Here is a 22,233-nt window from a genome sequence, read left to right on the forward strand (position 1 = left end):
TTTTTTTTAGACGGAGTCTCACTCTGTGACCCAGGCTGGAGTGCAGTGGCACGACCTTGGCTCACTGCAACCTCTGCCTCCCAGGTTCAAGCAATTCTCCTGCCTCAGCCTCCTGAGTAACTGGGACTACAGGCACGCACAGCCACGCCTAGATAATTTTTGTTATTTATTTTTTTAGTAGAGATGGGGTTTCACCATGTTGGTCAGGATGGTCTGGATCTCCTGACCTCGTGATCCACCTGCCTCGGCCTCCCAAAGTGCTGGGATTACAGGTGTGAGCCACTGCGCCCGGTCCCCCCAGCCTCTTTTATAAGGGCACTAATCCCATTCATGAGAGCTCTGCCCTCATGACCTAATCACCACCAAAGGCCCCACCCCTTAACACTATCACATTGGAAATGGAGCTTCAACATATGAATTTGGGTGGGACACCAACATTGAGACTACAGCACCTACTACACCCTTTAAGTGGAATATTAATAGACAAATGCATTCTGAGGTTTAAGATACCATATTCCCAAGAATGGTCAAAATAAATAGGGATATGAAGCCTAAAGGTTAGAGGACTTGAGTCAGACAAGGAAAGTGTCTATAAATACCTGAACCATTTTTTTCCAGATGAAAAAGACTTTCTAACATTGGGTTTGCCAGAGATGAATGTGGTAGACTTCTGTCACATTTGTTCAATCTTAACCTGTACATGTATCTGACTGGAATGCTGAAGCCTCAGATGGGGGACTTGACTTGTTGACTACTAATGGCCATTACATTCTAAGATTCTCAATCTGTCCCGTTAACTGGCCATTTTACAGAACCCAAGAATTTTTGTAAAGTTCCACTAATATAGCAAACACTGTGGGATGCCAACCAGAGGGCACACACTGTAAAGAAGACATAGAAGCCCTGGGAACTGAAAGAATATCAGAATGGTTTCAGAAGGTGAGTAAGGGTGAAATGACCTGGGGGTGGGGAGGAGGAAGGGGCTGGAGCTAGACCAGGTAGTGAACACCTCATACTGCACAGAGACTTCTGATGTCCGTTCTAAGGATGATGACGAGCCACTGCAGGGGTTTAAGCAAGCAGCAACATGACTGGGTGAACCTTTAAGATTATTTTGGCTACTATAGAAGAAAAGATTGAAAGAAGTTAAGAAAAAAGGCAGAGAGACCAAGAAAAAGAGAGTAGGAAATGATAGTTGCCTGAACTAAGGCGGCAGCCGTGAAAATGTCAAACAACAGATACGTACGATCCATTCTAGAGGTAAATCACGAAGGATGGATTAGATGTGGAATGTGAGCCAAAGAAGCAAGGATGGTCCTAATTTGTGTAAATAACAAGGGTGGATGGCGATGTCATTTATTGAGATGGGAAAGACTGGAGAGCAGTGGTAGCAGATAGGGAGGTGAAAAAATGAATCAAAGCTCCATCTGGAGCTTATCAATTTGGAGATGTCTTTGTGACACTGAAGTAAAGATACCAATAGGCAGCCAAGCGCATGAACCTAGAGAGGCCTAGGCTAAAAATCAAGGTACGGGAGGAGGTAACAGGAGGCACGTGGAGAGAAAACAATTCCTGTCTCAGTGTTGTCTTATTTCATTACAAGAAAATATTTTTGGATTACTGGACACTGTTAAGTGCCCATTTGGTTTTTCTTAACATGTCTGATCTTAAACCTAAGACTTTTCCCAGCAACACTCAGCTGTTGAGCTGTAGGAAGCATGAGAAAGACCAACGGTACATGGTTCACCCACAATGGAAATTTTGTGTTTACAAAAGACTTCTGTAAATACAAAATTATTTTTGGAAGACAGAGGAAAAAGAGGTGATTTCATGGAATTACATCAAAAAAGAAGAGAAGTGAGAAGCCAGGAGGGGGCTGAAAGATAACTCATTCTATCCAATGGGGACAAAGGACACAATCACACTGTGCTCAATTCCATTACCGCTGAGAGCTTGCCACAGTGGACTGGGGAAGGAGGGAAGTGCCAGAGAAAATGGAAACACTATGAGCTAGGCAACGTAGGACCTATTATAATAAATTATTTTATGTCCATGGATTTAAGCCTATTTATGGAATAAAATCAATTTAACAGTAGCTTTCCCTGATTTCAGAGTCTCCTGAAATACTGTTTAGTTTGTGCACAATCTCAAATTCCACAGCATGTCACTGGAGTTGGAGAAGATGCTGGGAAAATAACGAGCTTCTCAAATGAGAAAAAATAAAAATAGGGAGCAGATTCATTTGCAGCAAGCAAAGGGAAAAGAGTGGGAATCTTAACTGCATGCATCTATGAAAAAAGCAATTTCGTTCAATGGCTTGCAATGACACACACCTGCCCCAGTCACCCTACCTGCCCATAGTCCCCAGAGGCAACCACTTCCAACAGTTTTTAGTTCTTCTGGTGGTCTATTTCACCGTTCCAAACAGGTCTCTAGCCATCATTTCTTGGTCTGCCAACTTTGGAAATTGTGTGCAGATATATGATGTCACTAATTAGGATTGTGTGTTCACTTACTCTTCATCTCCCCTTCTTCCCAATTTTATTGTTATGTTCATTTTCCTCTGTTTTTAAACCTTTCTAGCTTCGCAACTAGAAACTATCTCTTGAATCCCCATCCTGTGAGATGAATACACTGACTCCCTCGCCCTCCCTAACTTTTCTCTCTTCCATTTCTCCACCTTTGTCATCTGTGTTTGTAGAGTCTCAAGCTTTCTGCTCTGTAACTAGAATTAAGTCTTCCATGCTTTAACTACAGATTAGTTCTAAGCAGTGAAAACCACAAAACCAGTAAGAGCATTAATATCATCAGCATATAAATATTACACTAAAAGCCAAGTCCTGAACTAGGATTCCACTTACTTCTCTAGGATTCACAAACTGCTCAAAATTCTGACATATTTTAGCCTGCTTCACATTTGGACCAAGTTGTCTTGGTCCTACAGTGCCTCTTGTCTTAGTAGAGAAAAAACACGCCTTTTTCAACATTTTCCTAGTATCTTCCAGTTCCTTAATAATCCTAACCAATGCTTGGAATTCATTTTGTTCTTGGAGCTACAGAATGAATTAAAAAAAAAAAAATCTTGCAAAGACCTACTCGTTCCTGGTTGTCCCCTTCAGAAGGTACGACTTTTCCCCCTGTCCTTTCATGGAAAATTTTCCCCTTTCATAGTAAAAATTAACAATAATTTTTAAGAGAAATGTCACCCATTATCTAATCGATATAACACAACCATTTTTATGTCTGCATCCTATCTGGAGTCCTCACCCACTGTAAATAAATTTAACACAATCGTAGTTCACAATGTTCCCGTTTTATGGCTGTGTAACACTCCACTGAGTGGATATATCATAATTTATTAAACCCACTTGGGAAGCTGTACAAAGAAGTGGTTAAAGTACAGGCACTAGGCCGGTCACGGTGGCTCACACTTGTAATCCCAGCACTTTGGGAGGCCGAGACAGGCGGATCATGAGGTCAGGAGATCGAGACCATCCTGGCTAACATGGTGAAACCCCGTCTCTACTAAAAATACAAAAAATTAGCTGGGTGTGGTCGTGGGCACCTGTAATCCCAGCTACTCAGGAGGCTGAGGCAGGAGAATTGCTTGAACCCAGGAGACAGAGGTTGCAGTGTGCCGAGATCATGCCACCGCATTCTAGCCTGGGCGACAGAGTGAGACTCCGTCTCAAAAAAAAGAAAAAAAAAAAAAAAAAAAACTATGTAAAGAAAGAGTTCACAAACACAGAAAAAAATAAGTTTCCTTCCTTTATAGTTTCTCTTTTTTTTTAATTAAACTTTCATTACCTTGCTTAAGCAGGTATCTTATTCACAACTGCCTCGGAATAACTTTCAATTATTGTCCAAATTCAAATCTATCAAGAAAAGATAAAAATTTTACATATTGCAGACTTTATAAAATTATTCAATCAAAAAGGTAATATCACAAACATTAAACAGTGTCATCCTAATAATGTTTAATGTTTTCACTGCTGCATAATATGTGCATATATGTGTACACATACACACGCCCTCTGATATGGTTTGGCTCTGTGTCCCCACCCAAATCTCATTTTGAATTGTACTCCCATAATTCCCACGTGCTGTGGGAGGGACCCGGTGGGAGATAACCGGAATCATGGAGGCGGTTTCCCCCATACTATTCTCGTGACAGTGAATAAGTCTCACCAGATCTGATGGTTTTTATCAGGGGTTTCCACTTTTGCATCTTCCTAATTTTCTCTTGCTGCCGCCATGTAAGAAGTACCTTCTGCCACCCACCATGATTCTGAGGCCTCCTCAGCCATGTGAAACTGTATATCCAATTAAGCCTCTTTTTCTTCCCAGTCTCAGGTATGTCTTTATCCGCAGCATGAAAACAGACTAATATACCTTCCCAATATGACTAATATACTCCCCAACATGAGGGACAAGAACAACACTGTCCCTCATGGGTATAGTCTAGCAAGTTTGTTTAAAAAGATTTGTCTTAGCCTGGGCAATACAGCGAGACCCTGTCTCTATAAAAAATCTATAAAATTAGCCAGGTATCGGGCAGATCACCTGAGGTTGGGAGTTCGAGACGAGCCTGATGAACATGGAGAAACTCCATCTCTACTAAAAATACAAAAAATTAGCCGTGCGTGGTGGCACATGCCTGTAATCCCAGCTACTAGGGAGGCTGAGGCAGGAAGGCGGAACCCGGGAGGTGCAGGTTGCGGTGAGCCGAGATCGCGCCATTGCACTCCGCCTGGGCAACAAGAGCGAAACTCTGTCTCAAAACAATAAAATAAAATAAAAATAAAAATAAAAATAAAAAATAAAAAAATTAGCCAGGTATAATGGCGTGCACCTGCAGTCTCAGCTACTTGGGAGACTGAGGCAGGAGGATCAATCACTCGACTCCCCGAGGTCAAGGCTGCAGTGAGCTATGACCACACCACTGCATTCCAGCCTGGGCAACAGAGCAAGACCCTGTCCTTAAAATAAAATAAAAGACATGTCTTACCAATTTACAGTCACACCTTGTTCAAGGCGGGAGGGATCTTAGAAGTTATCTAGTCTTGAGGCCCAAATGCAGCGCAAGATTAGACAGGGCAAGGTGGGGTGAGGTCAGTGAGAGCTCACAAGCTTTGTCATCTGACAGGTAGCTAAGCCTTAGCTCCCTTCTGCTCCCCTCCATGAAGGTGAATTTTTTTTAACCCAAATCTATGTCTTCATTCCTATTAATTTTTTTAAAGCTATATAGCCCATCATTGTACACATTAAGATCTTTGCAATTCTGACCCTGCTATCAAATATATGTTACATATGCCACGTCTTCATCAAAATCACTGGCACGGCAATAGAAGACCTTCACAAAGAGAAGAGCAGCAGGAGGAAAAATCAGAGGCAGTAAATGTAGATAACGTTTAGAGGTTCGCTGTAAGAGAGAAATGGGGTGGTAGCAGGATAGGGATTTGGTGGAGAGATCAAGTGGTTTTTTAAAAAATTCAAATATTTATAGGCTAATGGAAATCATCATTCAAATGTGAAGGAAAAACACGGTATGTAAAAACATGTCATAAGCTGTAAAGTTCAACATAAATATAATTGATTATATACATCCCCTTTTCTCTTGCCAGCCTATTTATGTTAAAATTTGATTTTTAGAGCCTCCAGCTCTTTCTGAATGTTCAGAGACCCTGCTCCCATGATCATATATCCTTTTTCTCTGAATATTTTGAAATCTGTGTCCAATAGCCCCTGCCTTTGCTGTTATGAATTCAAACATTACATGACCCCTTTCACCCAAATCCTGTTTTCACATCAATCTCCTCCACTGTTCATGAGAATTTCTAAAAACCGATTTCAGATTCATTAAAGGAACCATTAAAGGCTTCGTCTAATAGGATTACATTTTTAAACATGAAAACCTAAGATTCACTTTTTTGAGTTTTATTGTATCCCTAAGCAAGTTAGCAAAACAAGATTTATTATTTGGTAAAATTATTCTCTAAGGCTGTAACATCCAATCCTGAAAATTTCTATGCAAAGCAAGAAGTGGCCGATACTAAACTCTTCCCCACCAGCACATCTGCATACATAATCACATCATCAACACAGGGCTTTCTCCTCTCCCAACCCCCACTCTGGGGCCAAACAAAAAGTTAGTGTGCACACACATAAAGCACATTTACAATGTCTGCTCCACAGCAGACCCTAGCTAGGCTGCTCCGCAAAGGTACTAAATATTTTGCTCCTAGTTCTAAGCTCACCATTTGAGTAAGTAATAAGAAAGCAACCGTGATCTGTGCATAAATACAAGACATGTTCCTTCAAAACTCCGTTTCTAAACACGAATTCTTTACCAGTTAAAATATAAAATGTGTTAGCCCCAGGCAAATGATTCTACACCCACCAATGCATTCGACTTAATGACAAAGACATATTTTTAAAGTACACTTGTTTATAAGATATCTCATAAAGTATACTATGTAAAGTATAGCACTTGCCAAAATATACTTTTAAAATACCAAAGTGCCTAAGAAAAAAATTGACTATTTGCTCTTTAAAGGGATAGGACAAATAAATGTTATTCAGAAATTCACATGTGCCAAACTGATAGTAGCACTGCAAAGCGAACAGGAAGGTTTCTAGTTTCATAAATCAATCCACAGCTTCAAAATGAGCCATCAGGTTCAACTCTAGGAAAACTATAAAGTTCTTTTGTCTTTATGTTCATTTCTATCAAACACCCTCAAAACAAATTTTCATGAATTTCACGTATTGGCCACAGCTGTTTTTCCACCAGGACCTGTCTGATAACTTTGTGTGTAATCTGAGCATTACTTTGCTTAGTGTCAACGTGCAGTAAGTCCTCAATAAACATGTCAAGAATTCTCCTCAATTCAAAATTATAAGAGCATCAAGGTCATAAAGATGCACTATTTTTTCTAAAACTAAAAAATTGTGAAACTCATTAAATCAAGATTATAATGTAAAATACCCAAGTATTCCAATTTTAAATCATTTTCTTAAACACGAATAATTTTAACAGATTTATATCACCATTTCTGTTTCTAAAATAAATTCCTAAGTTCCTACTGCAACAGCAGAAGATTTAGATTTCATATAAACCCATAGGTTTAGAAACTACTGACAGGTAGGTTAACTTACAAAGATCCCAGCAGAAGCTATGCTTCATAGAGACGGATTTTTTAAAATCTGTTTTGTTCACTGCTGTTGCCTCTCCTTCACCAATGCCTTGACTGAGACTGGGCACACAGGATTTCAATTAATATTTGCTGGACTGAAAAACTGCATATGTGTGAAGACCCTTGGTACAAAGCCAGACTTAAACCACCTGTAGGATCCCCCACCCCCACCCCCACCCCGAGAAAACCTGGAGCAAGCCCCTGTGGGACGGACACAGAATGACCCCTAGGGAATCAAGGAAAGGGAGGCTAAAACTCAAGGGGACTGACTTCACACCCAGTCTTCACACACTGCCCACATGTGTTCATTTTGTTGCAGTGTCTAAAATCTCACCAACTGAGAGATTCCTCTAGGTTAACAAATCTCCTCTTTTCAGAATTAATGAACCGTTTAAACCTGTCAACAACCTTAAGAGATGTACATTTCATCATTCCATTTTACAGATGAGCAAACAGGCTAAATGGCGGAGTTACTTTTCCAGTGTCACCCAATAGACGTAAAGCACAGGCCTGACTCAGAACCTTTAATCCTACAATGCTGCCTCCCCACTGAGAGGGGAACAGGACTAACCTTCATCCATACCTCAATACACATGACTTAGTTTCCAATACCCTTCTACAGAAACACCTAAAACAAGCTTTCTCAAAGACGGGGCTTTTGTTTGGGGTGACAGGCAAGCAACAAGTAGCTGAAGCACACGAACACCGTGGAGGCAAGGATCTGAAGTTCAGACCATGGATTTGGGGTGCCTGATGGAACCAAGCCTCAAAGACAAACCACAGATTTCACAACACTGCAGAGGACCAGCTCTTGCTCCAGAACAGCTTGCCTCCCCTTCCTCTTTCTACCCTTCCACGTGACCCTCACGGTTCTCTCCACCAGAAAAGAGGCTACCATTGTTAGTTGCCAGTCTGGCAACACTGTGCATCTCAACCACAGTGACTGGCACAGAGCAGGAACGCAAATATTTACTGAATGAACCCAAGACAAAAGTTGTTTCTATGGCCAAGCTGGGACCCTAACTGCCATTTTTACCACAGTAGAGATGAGACATGCACCTTAAGCACCTGATTACTGGTGTAAAACGGACTTTTCAAAGCCCAGTCTGAGTTGCGGACAGGCTACAATAAAAGCCTTATGTGATTATTTTTCCCCAGCCAGACTGTCTCAAAGAAGAAAACAGCTTAGCACTTTGGCATACAAATACAGACCTCAGAGGGGCATAACATGTTAGTATCTTAAGAGTGTACAAGCAAACCATGACTTTAGGTTGTCTACTTTAGGTCATCCTAACATGAACAGCAGTTTAGAAAAGAAAAATCCCCTCTCAGCATTCTCAGGGTGACAATGAGGGTGGGGATAATAGCAGATATCTCCCAAAAGTTCAGCGTGGGCCAAAACCCAAAAAATCATATTCCACGATGTGCAAAAGGTTTCTTTCAAACCATGACTAATAATTTAAACAAATACATGTTTACACCAAATAATCAACTAAACAAAGCCCTTGTTTACAGGAAAACATGACATTAAGCCTAATGGTTTCAAAGACAATTCTTGAAAATTTTACCTATTTCCCTTTTGGTCGGCACCCGTGACCTGAAAAGCCTTGGCTAGTAGTTCCGATTAGTGTCAGAAGATCCTCATAATGTGACATTTTCAGGCGTCAAATTACAGTAAAACTACTAGGGCAAGAACAAGAGCCAAAAGCAACAGGGAAGATGTCCATTTTCCATTTACACGCCCCCCCCCCCAATTTACCACTTAAGAAAAACGGCACGTTTTTATATTAGAAAAGGGCCGCATCCTTCCAGATCTAGCGCAGCCTTAAGTCCGTGATTTCAGGAACCTGCCGCTTCCAAAATACAGGCTGAGACGTCCTCCCCATGAAGTAGTTTTGCGCTCTTGCACCACCTCCTTTGTCTACGCTGTCCCTGCAAACTCCCAGCTCAATGCCCTCCAGCAAACGAGCTGCCTGAACGCAAAGATGACCGTTCCAAGTCTTTTGTAAAAGAAGGGAAAAACCCAGTCACGCTCCTGGAGCCTGGTTCCCACGGGAGCAGGCCGGGCCGTCCACGACGGAAGCCTCGACCCTGGCTGGGGCTGTCGGCCGGGCAGCGCGGGAGAGCCAGGGCCAGAGCCGGGGCCGGGAACCCTAGCCCCGCCGCCTACGCGGGATGCAGCGACCACCGCCCGCCGCCCCCGGGCCGGCACTCACCTCCGTGGAGGGGCAGCGGCGCCAGCACCTGGCCGCGGACCTCGGCCTTGGGGGAGTCAAGCCCGTAGCGCCCGCGGTCGATGCGAAACGTGAGCGGGGCGCCGCGGCCGGGCTCCTGCACCGTCACGTTGATGAGCGCCGTGTAGTACTCCTGGCTCGCGTTGTCTGCCCGCGCCGGCCACAGGCTGCAGGTCAGCAGGGCGAGCGCGGCGAGCCGGGCAGGGCCCGCCCGCCCCGCGCAGCCCATCGTCCCTCCGGCAGCCGCCGCTGCTCGCGGACCGGGCTCCGGGGCCGGCGCCTAGAGGCGGGGCGGGCGCGGCCCGGGCTGCGGCGGGAGCGCGCGCGCGCGGCCCTCCTGGACGCCGCGGCCCCGCCGCTCGCCGCCCTCACGTCCACTGCCCGCCCGTGGGGACGCGCCCATGGGCCCTCGGCGAGGGCGGCGTCTCAGGTCGCACGCGGGCGTCTCTTCGGGGTCCCAGGAGGGTTGTAGAAGCGTGCCCCCTCCATCCCCCCGGGTCAGTCCCACCGAATGGGAGGCGCCTCGCAAGGACGCGGCGGGGGAGGGGAAGGGCGGCACGGGAGGAAGCGCCCCGAGGAGGGTCAGAGGAACACAAAGTCCCTCTCGCGCGGCTGCCGCCTGAGGCGCGTGTCCGCCGCCGCCCCGCCCCGCCCCCCCCCACCGCTGGTCTAGCGGCAACGCGCAGGCCTAGGGCGCAGCCCCGCCCCGAGCGCATGCGTGCCAGGGCCTGTCCGCTCCCGCCCGCCTGCACGAGGGCCCGGGCAGCCGGGTCAGCCGCTGGCGCTGGTTGTTTCTCTGTCGGGCGTGATAGCCGCAGGGCGTGGAGCCCGGGAGATTTGCGAGGACGTATGGAAATGTGTGAGAACAGACTACAAAGGAAAAGAAAGCCATAACTTTAAAATAAATGTTTAAAATTAAATGTCATGAGATTTAACATTCACGTCATGCAGTTGACATCATGGATGGGGGATGTCTCTGGCCCGGACCTGCAGGGACACGAGTGGTTGGGAAAGACCTCTAGGGTGGCCGTCCCTAACCATTTTGGCACTGGGGGACGGGTTTCCAGGAAGAGAGTTTTTCCAGGGACTGAGGGAATTGAAGTGGTTTCGGGATGAGGCTGCTCCACCTCAGATCATCAGGCGTTAGATTCTCGTAAGAAGTGGGCAACCTAGGTCCCAAGCATGCGCAGTTCACAGCCGGGTTCGCGTTCCTATGAGAGTCTAACGCCGCCCTGATCTGACAGGAGGCGGAGCTCAGGCGGTGATGCTCACTCACCTCCTGCTCGCGGGGAGCCCCTGCTCTAGTGACTAGGTGAACTACTCCAGGGGCCTCCGGACCAGAGGGTTGCAGTGAGAACCCCCCCTCCACCTTCCGAAACGCGCTCGCGCACACACACCACTCTCATTTTCTCTCTCCATGGCGTTTAAAAGATACACATCGCTATAAAGTATCAGCTAAAAGGCAGAATGGGGCAGTGCAGCCGAATTCAGGAACTTACAGGATCTTTGTGGGGAGGCGGAGGGGGAAAGTTTGGCGTCTTCTGAGCAGCCAGGGTTGAGTCTCCTGTCTCCTGCTGCGGGAAGTGGGTGGAGTCAGCTTTGCACAACCAAATGTTCTGAAAATCCGGAAAAGAGGTAGCTCCCCAAAAAGAAATTTGAGGCACTGTTTCCAGGAAAGGGAACGGATGCAGTGCAGGCTAAAACTTAAGATGCCCACTACCGGCCAGGCGCGGTGGCTCACGCCCGTAATCGCAGCACTTTGGGAGGCCTAGGTGGGCGGATCATGAGGTCAGGAGTTCGAGACCAGCTTGGCCAACATGGTGAAACCCCGTCTCTACTAAAAATAAAAAAATTAGTCGTGGTGGTGCGTGCCTGTAGTCCCAGCTACTCGGGAGGCTGAGGCAGGAGAATCGTTGGAACCCGGGAGGCGGAGGTTGCAGTGAGCAGAGATCGAGCCACTGCACTCCAGCCTGGGCGACAGAGCAAGACTCCGTCTCAGAAAAAGAAAAAGGAAAGAAAACAGATGTCCACTATTGATGACTTGGCAGACATCCTTCACAATTTCTCCCTCCATTTCCCTCTCTTCCATCCTCTACCATAGTCCTTATAAACCATGCCCTGGCCTATGGAGAACGGCTTTTACTTATTTACTTATCCTCGGCAAGTACAGACCCTAGGCCAAAGCAGCAGGGTCCTCGCCCTGGGCCTGGCACCTAAAGAGTGCTCTGAGCTGGGCCCTTCATAGGGCAAGGAGTCCTTAGCACCAAGGTACCCATGCTCTAGCACCTAAGACCCAGAAATTTCTTGTCCCCACAGCCCAGGGCCACATCTAGGGCCTGTGTAGGGCTCTTCCCGGTGAGGGTCTCCTGCTCTTCTTGCTGGGCATGCCCTGGCCTACCCCTGCCCAAGAGGCTCATGGCCTCTACTCCTTTGTCCTTATAAAGGAGGAGTCTTCAAACTGTAAGGTGCCCATGGTCCCTGGCACAAGAAACAATTATAGAAGCTCACGAGCACCACTTTGTGAATCAGGTGGGGGGGAAGTGGCTTTCTCAACCCTTCTGAATTTGTCAAGGAGAAAGTTGGTTCCAGAGCACCTTTAACACTTCCCTGGCACTTGCTGATCTCCCCTTTAAATAAAGCAAGATGAGGTCTCGGTGCACAGCCTCATCACGCACCAGCATGTACGGCGACATTCACACCAGCCTGTACTTGGGAGTGGCATTGTCTTTTAAGGAAACCTCAAGGTTTTAAGGAGACCTTAAGGAGACAAGAAGTTTTTCATTTATAATAGTGATACAACGCTACCTTTTAAAATATTATGGTAAAATACACATAACATAAAATTGTCCATCTTAACCATTTTTAAGCGTATGGATCAGTGGCATTAAGTACATTCACATCGTTGTGTAACCTTCGCCATCCATCTCCAGAACTCTTTCCATCTTGTAAAACTGAAACTCTGCACCCATTAAACGTTCCCCCTTCCCCAACTACCATTCTTCTTTTCTGTCTCTATGATTTTGATGATTCTAGTTACTCGCATAAGTGGAATCATATAGTATTTGTCCTTTTGTGAGTAGCTTATCTTGCTTTGCATGATGTCCTTGAGGTTCACCTCTGTTGAAGTACGTATCAGATTTCCTCCTTTGCTAAGGCTGAATCATATCACATTGTAGGTATATTCCAAGTTTTTTTTAACCATTCATCCATTCCACTGTATGTATATAATACACTTTGTTTATCCATTCATCATAGGACACTTGGTTGCCTCTACTGTTTGGCTATTGTGAATAATGATGCTATGAACATTGGGCGTATAAATATCCCTTCCTGCTTTCAATTCTTTTGTGTATATACTCAGAAGTGGAAGTACCAGATCTAATGGTAATTCTGTGCTTAATTTTTTTCAGGAACTGCCCTACTGTTTTTTTAATAGTAGCTGCCCCATTTTACATTCCCACCAACTACACAAGGGTTCCAGTTTCTTCTCATCCTTGCCAACACTTCTCTATTTCTTTTTCAAAATAGTAGCCATCTAAATGGGTATTAGGTGGTATCTCATTATGGTTTTGATTTGCATTTCCCTAATGATTAGTGGTGCTAAACATCTTTTCACGTGCTTATTGGCCATTTGTATATCTTTACACGATGCTATCTTTTAAAACATTTAAGAAAAAAGTGAATTAATTAAAAGTATTGGTTAAATAAAAGCACGAGTGGTTTTATTGGACATGGCAGGTCTCACGGAGGATGTGTGCCGCAGTCTGGCTCTGGCCCACGCTGGCCTGTGAATGAGCTGCCCACGAACCTTTTTCCTTAATGGGGTTATTCCCCTGACTCCACCACGCACCATATTCCCCTGCCTCTGTGTCCATTTCTCAGCCTACAATGAATCCTAGGTCACCTGTAAGCCCCAGCTCAAAATCCCCTTCTCCCCAGAACTCCAGTGGGGCCCGAGCTGCCAGCCTCCCACATCCAGGCCCCGTAAGAGCTTCAGTCCTTCAGGAGATCTGTCTCCCCTGTGAGCAATGTCTGCCCTCCCAGGACAGCAGACAGGGTAACGTGTGTGTAAAGCATGCTGCACAGAGTTTGGGATGCCAGCAATCAGAGACCAAGCGGGGGTCCCCTGAACAGTGCTACAAACCCCAGGGGGTTGCCCAGATTTCCCAAAGTCCAACTCCTTCTTTCTCCTCCTCTTCCTTTTCTTTCTTGAATGGCACATAATCCCCACTGGTCCTAGGAAGGCCCTGCTCTTGTTTCATTATTAACATGCTCCCTTTTATCCCTATTTCTCACTCCCATTCCTTGACCCATAGGGAACCATTTTAGTGTGGCTCATGCGTCTCTTTTGTTTGTGTTCTTGCAAAATGTGTGTTGTTGCTTAATGTGCCTGTGCTTTTTAATTATTAAACTGTATTGGGTTATTGATGTCATTCTGTTTCTGATCCTCTTCACCCAGCACTATATTGTGTTTTTTTTTTTTACTTCTTTCATACATTTATTGCTTTTTTATATTGCAACATAACATACATATAGTAAAGTGCAAAAATTTTATGTGTACAACTCAAAACGTTTTTTATGAGGCAGAAACACCCTTTACCCATTATCTAGATGAAGATGGAGAATATTACTAGCACTCCTGAAAGCTTCCCTGAGCTTCTCAGTCGTGAGCACCCCACCATTCTGATTTCTTTTCTTCTTTCTTTAGAGACAGGGTCTTAGTCTGTCACCCAGGCGGGAGCGCAGTGATGCAATCATGGCTTCCTGCAGGCTTGAACTCCTGGACTCAGCGATGCTCCCACCTCATCCTCCCGAGTACCTGAGACTACAGGTGTGCGCCACCATACCCAGCTACTATCCTGATTTCTGTTACCATTGATTAGTTTGCCTGTTGTTGAACTTTATATAATATAAATAGAATCATACAATATGGAATCTTTGGTGTCGTTTCTTTTTCTTAACCTATGTCTGTGAGATTTTGTGTTTTTGTGTGTGTAGGTATAGTTTGCTCTTTTTATTTGCTGTATAGTGTTCCACTGTTGATTTATCCATTTTCCCGTGGGTGGGCATTCATATTGATTTTCGTTTGTGAATGGGATGGATCAAGCCGTTATGAAGCCTGCATGCCTCTCGGTGGGGATGTGTCTGCATCTCTGAGAGTGTCCTTCGGAGTGGGATGCTGTGTCATGTGCAGGCATGTATTTCGTGTTGGTAGGCACTGGCACCATATTTTCAAGCTGCCCCCTTCCTCCCCACCTGAGCCTCTTTTATCTGTGTCTTCCCTCCCCACGCCCACCTCCTGCTCCTGCCCCTCGTAAGTCTCCATCTATGCTGGCTGCTTCCACTGTTGGTAATTATGAAACCCCACCCCCAGCTGTGGCTGCAGGTAAAAGCCCTGCAGAAACCCAGTCCAACTCCATGGAGCAGGCTGTCCAGGGAGGCTGTGTTCCTTATAGACCCTAAAGTCCTCACAGATGCTGTAGGTGAAGGGCTCTATGGAGATATCAACCATACAAGAGATGCTTCTGATACTGGCCGAGCTTTTTCACATTCACATCAGATTTGCTGAATTTGCCTTGTGAAGAATTCAGTGAGGGCCAGGCACAGTGGCTCACGCCTGTAATCCCAGCACTTTGGGAGGCCAAGGTGGGCGGATCACTTGAGGCCAGGAGTTGGAGACCAGCCTGGCCAACATGGTGAAACCCCGTCGCTACTAAAAATACAAAAATTAGCTGAGTATGGTGGCATGCACCTGTAATCCCAGCTACTCTGGAGGCTGAGGCAGGAGAATCACTTGAACCTGGGAGGTGGAGGTTGCAGTGAGACGAGATTGCACCACTGCACTCCAGCCCGGGCAACAGAGCAAGACTCTATCTCAAAACAAAAGAATCCATTGAGAAGCCGTGTCCATCTAATGGGCTTCACAGAAGGCCAAGAGACAGGCTCCAGGTCCCCAGAGTGGGTCGCCAGGGCAAGCACATGGCAAGGGTATTTTGCGACTCTCCTTAGGAGCTTTAATAAGTACAAAGAACATTTTTTAATTTAAAAAAATAAATGTTCATTTTAACATAAGCTTCTACTTCAGAGCAAGTGATTTAGCTTTCAATGATAGTCATGTCACCTGCTTTCAAAAAGTGAGATGTCTTAAAGAAAACTATTTAATAAATAACAGGTAGAACACAGATGTGGAGAAATTATGCAACTGGTGTGCAAAGGACAGAAAACGGAAGAGGAGCTCAAGGGACAGATGCCTAGGCCTGGGTTTAAATCGATGCTGTACTGGAGCCAATTATTAAATATTCAGAAATTCTGCAAGCTGGTTGTTAAACATTGGTACTCTGAAACCAGCCACGGCAGTAAAATAGTATTTATACCATGGAAATTGGCACACCCTACAAATCAGGCCTCCCTTCCCTCCCCCTCTTTCTTATTTTTCACAGTGGTTTAGCAGAATGCCATTGGTTCAAATTCCCACTTGGCCACGAGTCAGCTCTGTGATCTCTGCAAGTTCTCGTCCCCTTGGGGTCAGTTTCTCTCTGAAGTGGAGATGATGACCTCTGCCTCTCCAGCTCTGCCAGATGCAAATCAGAGGACAGATGCCTGGAACATGTGGCCGCTGTAGTTACCCCATTCCCTGTGACTTGTTGCTATAGAGGTGAGGTCTGTGAAGGGTTCAGCCTGGGTGAGGACTGAAACACCACCCTCCCACAGGCACCCCCCAGAGCAGGCACTCGCAGGCACCGGGTGCCCACTGCCACCAGGACATGATGCAATGGCATTTTATTTAGAAGAATCTACAACATATTTGCAGTAGCAATCCAAAAAATTTACTCTCTTCTAATGAAAAATTTCAAATATATGAAAAAGTTGAGATTGGTACAATGAAGCAGCTGTGTATCCCACCACCTGGATTCAGCTGTGGTTATCACGTGGTCATAAATGCTGTATCTGACGGGTCCCCAACCTCACGGAGCAGGCTGGTGAGCGAGCGAGTGAAGCCTCATCTGTATTTACAGCTGCTCCCCATTGCTCACGTTACCACCTAAGCTCCACCTCCTGTCACATCAGCAGCAGCACTGAATTCTCATAGGAGCGTGAGCCGTACCGTGAACTGTGTGTGCGAGGGATCTAGGTCGTGCGCTCCTTATGAGAATCTAATGCCTGATGATCTGTCAGTGTCTTCCATCACCCCCAGATGGGACTGTCTAGTTGCAGGAAAACAAGCTCAGGGCTCCCACTGATCTACATTATGGTGAGTTGTATAATATTTCATTATATATTACAAGGTAATAATAATAGAATTAAAGTGCACAATAAATGTAATGTGCTTGAATCATCTCAAAACCACCCCCAGCCTGATCCCAGTCCATGGAGAAATTGTCTTCCACTAAACCTGGTCCCTGGTGTCAAAAGTGTTGGGGACCTGCTGCTCTGTCACTTTGACTTGTAAAGCTCTTTCCTGAACTATCTTACGACCCTTTGGGCCGTTCTTCCATGCCATCATGGCCGGGACAATGAACAGTGAATTCCCTAAAATAACCTCATATCCCACCCTTATTCAGATATTTCCAAACATCTCAACATGTCCCTCCACCCTGTTTTATTTGAATGGGATCCCGTGAAAGTTCTGCAGGGGGTTTGATTATGTCTTTTTCTAGAAATTCAGACTGTAAGGTTGCACCCCAGATCCAGCAGAAGTGGACAGCCATCCTGAGACCCAAAGCTTGTATCCTGCCCTAAGACTGCACCACTCAGAACTCCCCAGGAAATGTACTGAGTTCTGCAGTTGTCCTGTCAACACAAGTATGCTGTGTGCTAATTTGTTGTGAGAACACTGAAATTATACCACAATCACTGCAACCTTCTCATTTGTAGCATGTCAAGAACCTCAAAAAAACGAAGCTAGCCCAGGCTCCTCCCACCTCCCAGGCGCTGCACTAAATGAACGAAACTGCCCTCCTTTCCCTTCTCTGGGGGATGGTCTCATCAGGGAAGTAACGGCAGGAGTACGGGGAGGGAAACCTGCCATGCTCGCATTCCCCCCGAGGCCAGGGCTCTCAGGCCATGTTAGTGACAGTCTGATGAGGTGACATCGTGGAAACCCCAATTGACCCAAGAGAAGTGACAGGATGGCTCAGATTTGAAAGCTGTCATGTTCCAGAGACGAGAATTTGATCTCCCTGCAGATGCTCAGACACAAGGATTGTTACATCTATTTTGCAGATCTGGAAACTGAAACTCAGAGAAGCTCTTTGTCCAGCTGATGAGTAGTGAGTGGCGGCTCTGGGGTGTAAACCCAGTCCTGGCAGGCCTGGCAGGCTCCTGGGCCTCACTCATGTTGCTACTGCAGGTTGGCGCCAGGCTCAGGATGCAGAGGACCCCTGGGTTTCTTTGCATTTGGCCCAGCCCAGGAAGCCTCAAGCTGACAGTCGAGCTCTGTCCAGGAATTCGGGTGGGTCCTGGACCTGGTCCTGCCTTTGGGAGGCTGAGCAGTCACAGGCTGCCAGGATGGCTGCTAAAAAGCAGGATCGAAGGTATTGCTTTGTCCTTTGTCAAGATGAGTTTGATCAGTGTGATGAATGACTGAGCCACAAAGAGCTGAGCGAGAGGCCATGCACCTGGGCTGAGGAAGCCTGAGGCCAGCCACCTCTGCATCTGAGTGCTGGTGCTGAGGCTGACTTGCAGTGGTGATCGTTGGATTCCCGAGGGCCCCTCCACCAGGCGACCTAGGATATCCAGGACCCTTATTCTCATGGACAGGAGAAACAGACTTGGTCCAACTTGCACAGAAAGCGGCTCCTTTGGAAGCCTGCAGAGCCACTCATCTGGCTGGAAGTGCGTCCAGAACTGGTTCTTTCTGGTGGGTTCTTGGTCTCCCTGACTTCAAGAATGAAGCTGCAGACTCTCGCGGCGAGTGTTACAATTCTTAAAGACGGTGTGTCCGGAGTTTGTTCCTTCAGATGTTAAGATGTGTCCAGAGTTTCTTCCTTCTGGTGGGTTCGCGGTCTTCCTGACTTCAGAAGTGAAGCCACAGACCTTCGCGGTGAGCGTTACAGCTCTTAAAGGCGGCGCGTCCAAGATAGTTCGTTTCTCCCGGTGGGTTTGTGGTCTCACTGACTTCAGGAGTGAACCTGCAGACCTTTCCAGTGAGTGTCACAGCTCACAAATGCAGTGCCTGACCCAAACAGTGAGCCAGTGGCAAGATTCATTGCAAAGAGGAAAAAACAAAGTTTCCACAGCGTGGAACAGCACCCAAGCGGGTTGCCGCTGCCGCAGGGGGTGGCCAGCTTTTATTCCCTTATTTGCCCCCACCCCCCACGTCCTGCTGATTGGTCCATTTTACAGAATGCTGATTGGTCCGTTTTTACAGAGTGCTGATTGGTGCGTTTGCAAACCTTTAGCTAGACACAGAGCGCTGATTGGTGTGTTTACAATCCTTTAGTTAGACACAAAAGTTCTCCAAGTCTCCACCCCACCCAGAAGCCTAGCCGACTTCATTTCTCAGAGGGAGGGTAGCAGGGCTAGGCTCAGAAAGGACAGCCCTCATGCAGCCCTGAGGGTTGGGGTGGCTGGAACCAAAGGGTTCTATGAGGGTGCTGCTGTCGGGCAAAGCCAGTGCTGGGTTCCTCAAGGAAGAACACAAGCTTCCTACCTTGGATCAGATGCCTGCCCCTTGACTGTAGAAACTCCAACCACCTTGGCTGTCAGCTCTGCCAAGAGAGTATCTGATGGAGGAGGAATGGGCCCCCTTCCAGGGCCAAAATAGCTTAGTGGGCAACGGGCAGGCAAGGGCAGCCTCTGTCTGCTGCAGGGGGAAGCCCATGCAGATCCCCGATCCCACTTCCTGCCAGGTGAACGCTGGCTGGTTTCTGTCAGAAGTAGAGGTGGGGTTTTGATCCTCTCGCTCAGACATGTCTTCCAGGTAGGGGACAATGTGCAGACCATTTGTGGTCAGCCAAGAGTCTGACGTGAGAGACCCAGAAGCTTTTCCATGACCAGCAGCCTGGGGATTCAGGTGGGCGGGCAATGCAAGCTGCCAGTCCAGAGCTGACACCAGAGTCCAGGACACTTTTAAGCCAACATTCAACACAAGAGAAAACAAACAAACTATGTGCATAAGGATATTTACTGTAGCATTAGCTACAGGGACAAAAAGTTGGAAATAAACTCCTTTATTTGTTAAGCAAATTGTGGGGCAACAAATTTGAGGATGGTTATGCAGCTATTAATATATCGAACAGGCTGTAGCAACGTGAAGAACACTTACGATGTTCTGTTGAGTGCAAAAGCAGAATACAAATAAATCTCTGGTTGCCATTATGTGGAACAAGTCCACATGTATGAACAAGGACTGGAAAGTACAAAGGGAAACTTTAAAAATCCCAGGACCCTCAAACTCCTGCCCAAGGCTAAGCCTAGAGGATGAGCCGTGCAACCCCCTCTTCCGGATGAATAGCTGTTGCTAGTATTATGCATTTGCCAGATCCCAACAGAAAGGTGCAAGTTCTCAGGCGGGCTAGGTGCAGTGGCTCACCCCTGTAATTCCAGTGCTCTGGGAGGCTAAGACGGGAGGATCACTTGCGGCCAGGAGTTTAAGGCCAGCCTGAACAGCATAGCGAGACCCCCATCTCTACAAAAAATCATAAAATAATTTGCTGGGCGTTGTGGTGTCCCAGCTACTCTGGAGGCTGAGGCAGGAAGATTGCTTAAGCCCAGGAAGTTGAGGCTATTGACACTACAGTGAGCTGTGTTTGTACCATTGCACTCCAGCCTGGGCGACAGGGTGAGACCCTGTCTCAAAAGAAAACAAAATACAAACAACAACAAGAATATTCTAAAAAAGTTTGGTGGGGGTTGAGAGTTCCAGATCGGCTCACATAGATGACAAGAGAAATCTCTTGCCGGGCGCGGTGGCTCACGCCTGTAATCCCAGCACTTTGGGAGGCCGAGGCGGGTGGTTCACCTGAGGTCAGGAGTTTGAGACCAGCCTGGCCAACATGGTGAAATCCCGTTTCTACTAAAAATACAAAAAAATTAGCTGGGTGTGGTAGCAGGCACCTGTAATCCCAGCTACTCAGGAGGCTAGAGGCAGGAGAATTACTTGAACCCAGGAGGCGGAGGTTGCAGTGAGCCGTGATCGCGTTACTGCACTCCAGCTTGGGCAACAAGAGTGAAACTCCAACTCAAACAAACAAAAGAAGAGATTCCACCTGTAGAAGGTGACAGCTAATGGGGATGTCAAGAGATCACGTGTCAGCGTGAGGAACAGAGTGACAGATGCCTTAAGGGGCCACTCACTGCTCATCCCTTCTCCCACGCCTGACTCCACAGTAGAGGCTGTAGGAAGTAAAAATTCAGTTTGCCTGTATGGGCATCCATCCGTTCATCCACCCACTCGTTCATTCAGCACATTTTTATGGAGCAGCAGTTCTAGGTACTTGGAATACATTAGCAAACAATCAAAGATCCTCCCCACCCGCCCGCCTGCCACAGCACGTCCCAGCCTGCAGAGGTTCTGGGCAATGCACCGGCTGGGAGGTCAGTTGTGCCGTATTTCTCCTTCTTCCTGCCACATGGGGTCCTGAGGACAGAAGCCATGCACCAAAGGCAGCGGAGACGGACAAGGGAGCCTGGGCCCCTGAGCTGATCCAGGGCTCAGCCAGCCTGGCGCATTCTTCTGCACTTCTTTGTTTGAACCCTCGTGTGAAAGATGTGCTGTTATTTGCATCTGAATGCAGCCCTAACTGATGGAGGTAGAGACAAAGGGGAGGTAGCACTGAAATACTCCCAGGCTGGGCTCTGGGGTCTTGGCCTCTTGAAATTTCCCATGTACTCATTTTAAAACACTCCCAAATTAGGCCTATCCTAGAGAAGGGAGCTCCTCCTGATGGACGGGCCCCAACTCTGAAAATCTAGAACTTGGGATTTTCAGCTAAGAGTGAAGAGGGCAGTTGGGGAGGGCCCTTAAGCAATCTGATGGCCCCGCAAACTAAGGGTGGCAGGCACTGATCAGCGCCATGGTGGTTTCGAGTATGTGAAACCCAGCTCAAGCGGGAGGAGAATATAATGGGTCTGACCTAAGGCATGACTGAATCTACACGCTCAAAAGATATCATCAATGTTGGGCTCCCTCTGTCCCTGTCTCAACCTTGCTCTCCCCTGGGTTGCCTCATTTGTTCTCAGGTGGCTCTCCCTGTGTGGGTACAAGATGACCCCCGGCGCGTCCCAGCACATTCAGGAGGAACGTTCTGCCGTCTCAGAATCCCAGCGGGGCACAGCAGGACAGAAATGCTTTCTCTTTTTTAAAGGACTTACGATTCCGTATTCTGAGCCTCAGTGGCTTATCTCATGTCGTGAGTCCCATTAAGCCAGCCACTTGGACCGGCTCAATAAAATGCTCCAATGGACCAGACCACGTGTTTCTTCCTAGAGGCCTAGGGGGAGGACCCCTTGACCCAGCCCCATGGACTGAAAATGGAGAGGGTGGTATAATAAAAAATAAATGTTGGTCTTGGTCCCTGCTTTTGGCACATAACTCCCAAAACCCTTGGAATGTCTGATAATGGTGATAATCTCTGATAGTGATTTTAGATAGCTTCAGGATGAGGGCTGGTTGCCAGAGGAACCAACAATGCATTTAGAGGGTCGGGACTTTCAGCCCCAACCCCCAATCTCCAGGGAGGGGTGGGGAGCTGGAGACTGAATCAGTCTCCACTGGCCAAGGCTCGGGTAATGAAGCCTCCGAGCTTCTGGGTTGGTGAACACACTGATATGCTGGGAGAGGATGCACCCAGAGAGGGTAT

The 22,233-nt window shown here is 46.9% G+C and overlaps 1 protein-coding gene across 4 annotated transcripts in view; it reads right to left on the reverse strand.

Moving 5' to 3' along the window:
• Positions 1–9,757, reverse strand: part of RNF130 (ring finger protein 130) — a 160,203-nt gene extending 150,446 nt beyond the window's left edge. For 2 of the 4 annotated variants that reach the window (XR_008625486.2, XM_063604343.1), the window contains exon 1: positions 9,413–9,757. Coding sequence is in view for 3 of the 4 variants with exons in the window: in XM_063604343.1 (XP_063460413.1) it covers positions 9,413–9,659 (247 nt within the window). In the remaining variant the exon portion in view is untranslated. The remainder of the gene's footprint in view (positions 1–9,412) is intronic. The other 2 variants (XM_034961216.3, XM_014345187.4) reach the window with 2 other exon arrangements.
• Between the last annotated feature and the right edge of the window lie 12,476 nt (positions 9,758–22,233).

This window comes from Pan paniscus, chromosome 4 (genome assembly GCF_029289425.2).
Source record: "Pan paniscus chromosome 4, NHGRI_mPanPan1-v2.0_pri, whole genome shotgun sequence".
Classification (NCBI taxonomy): Eukaryota; Metazoa; Chordata; class Mammalia; order Primates; family Hominidae; genus Pan; species Pan paniscus.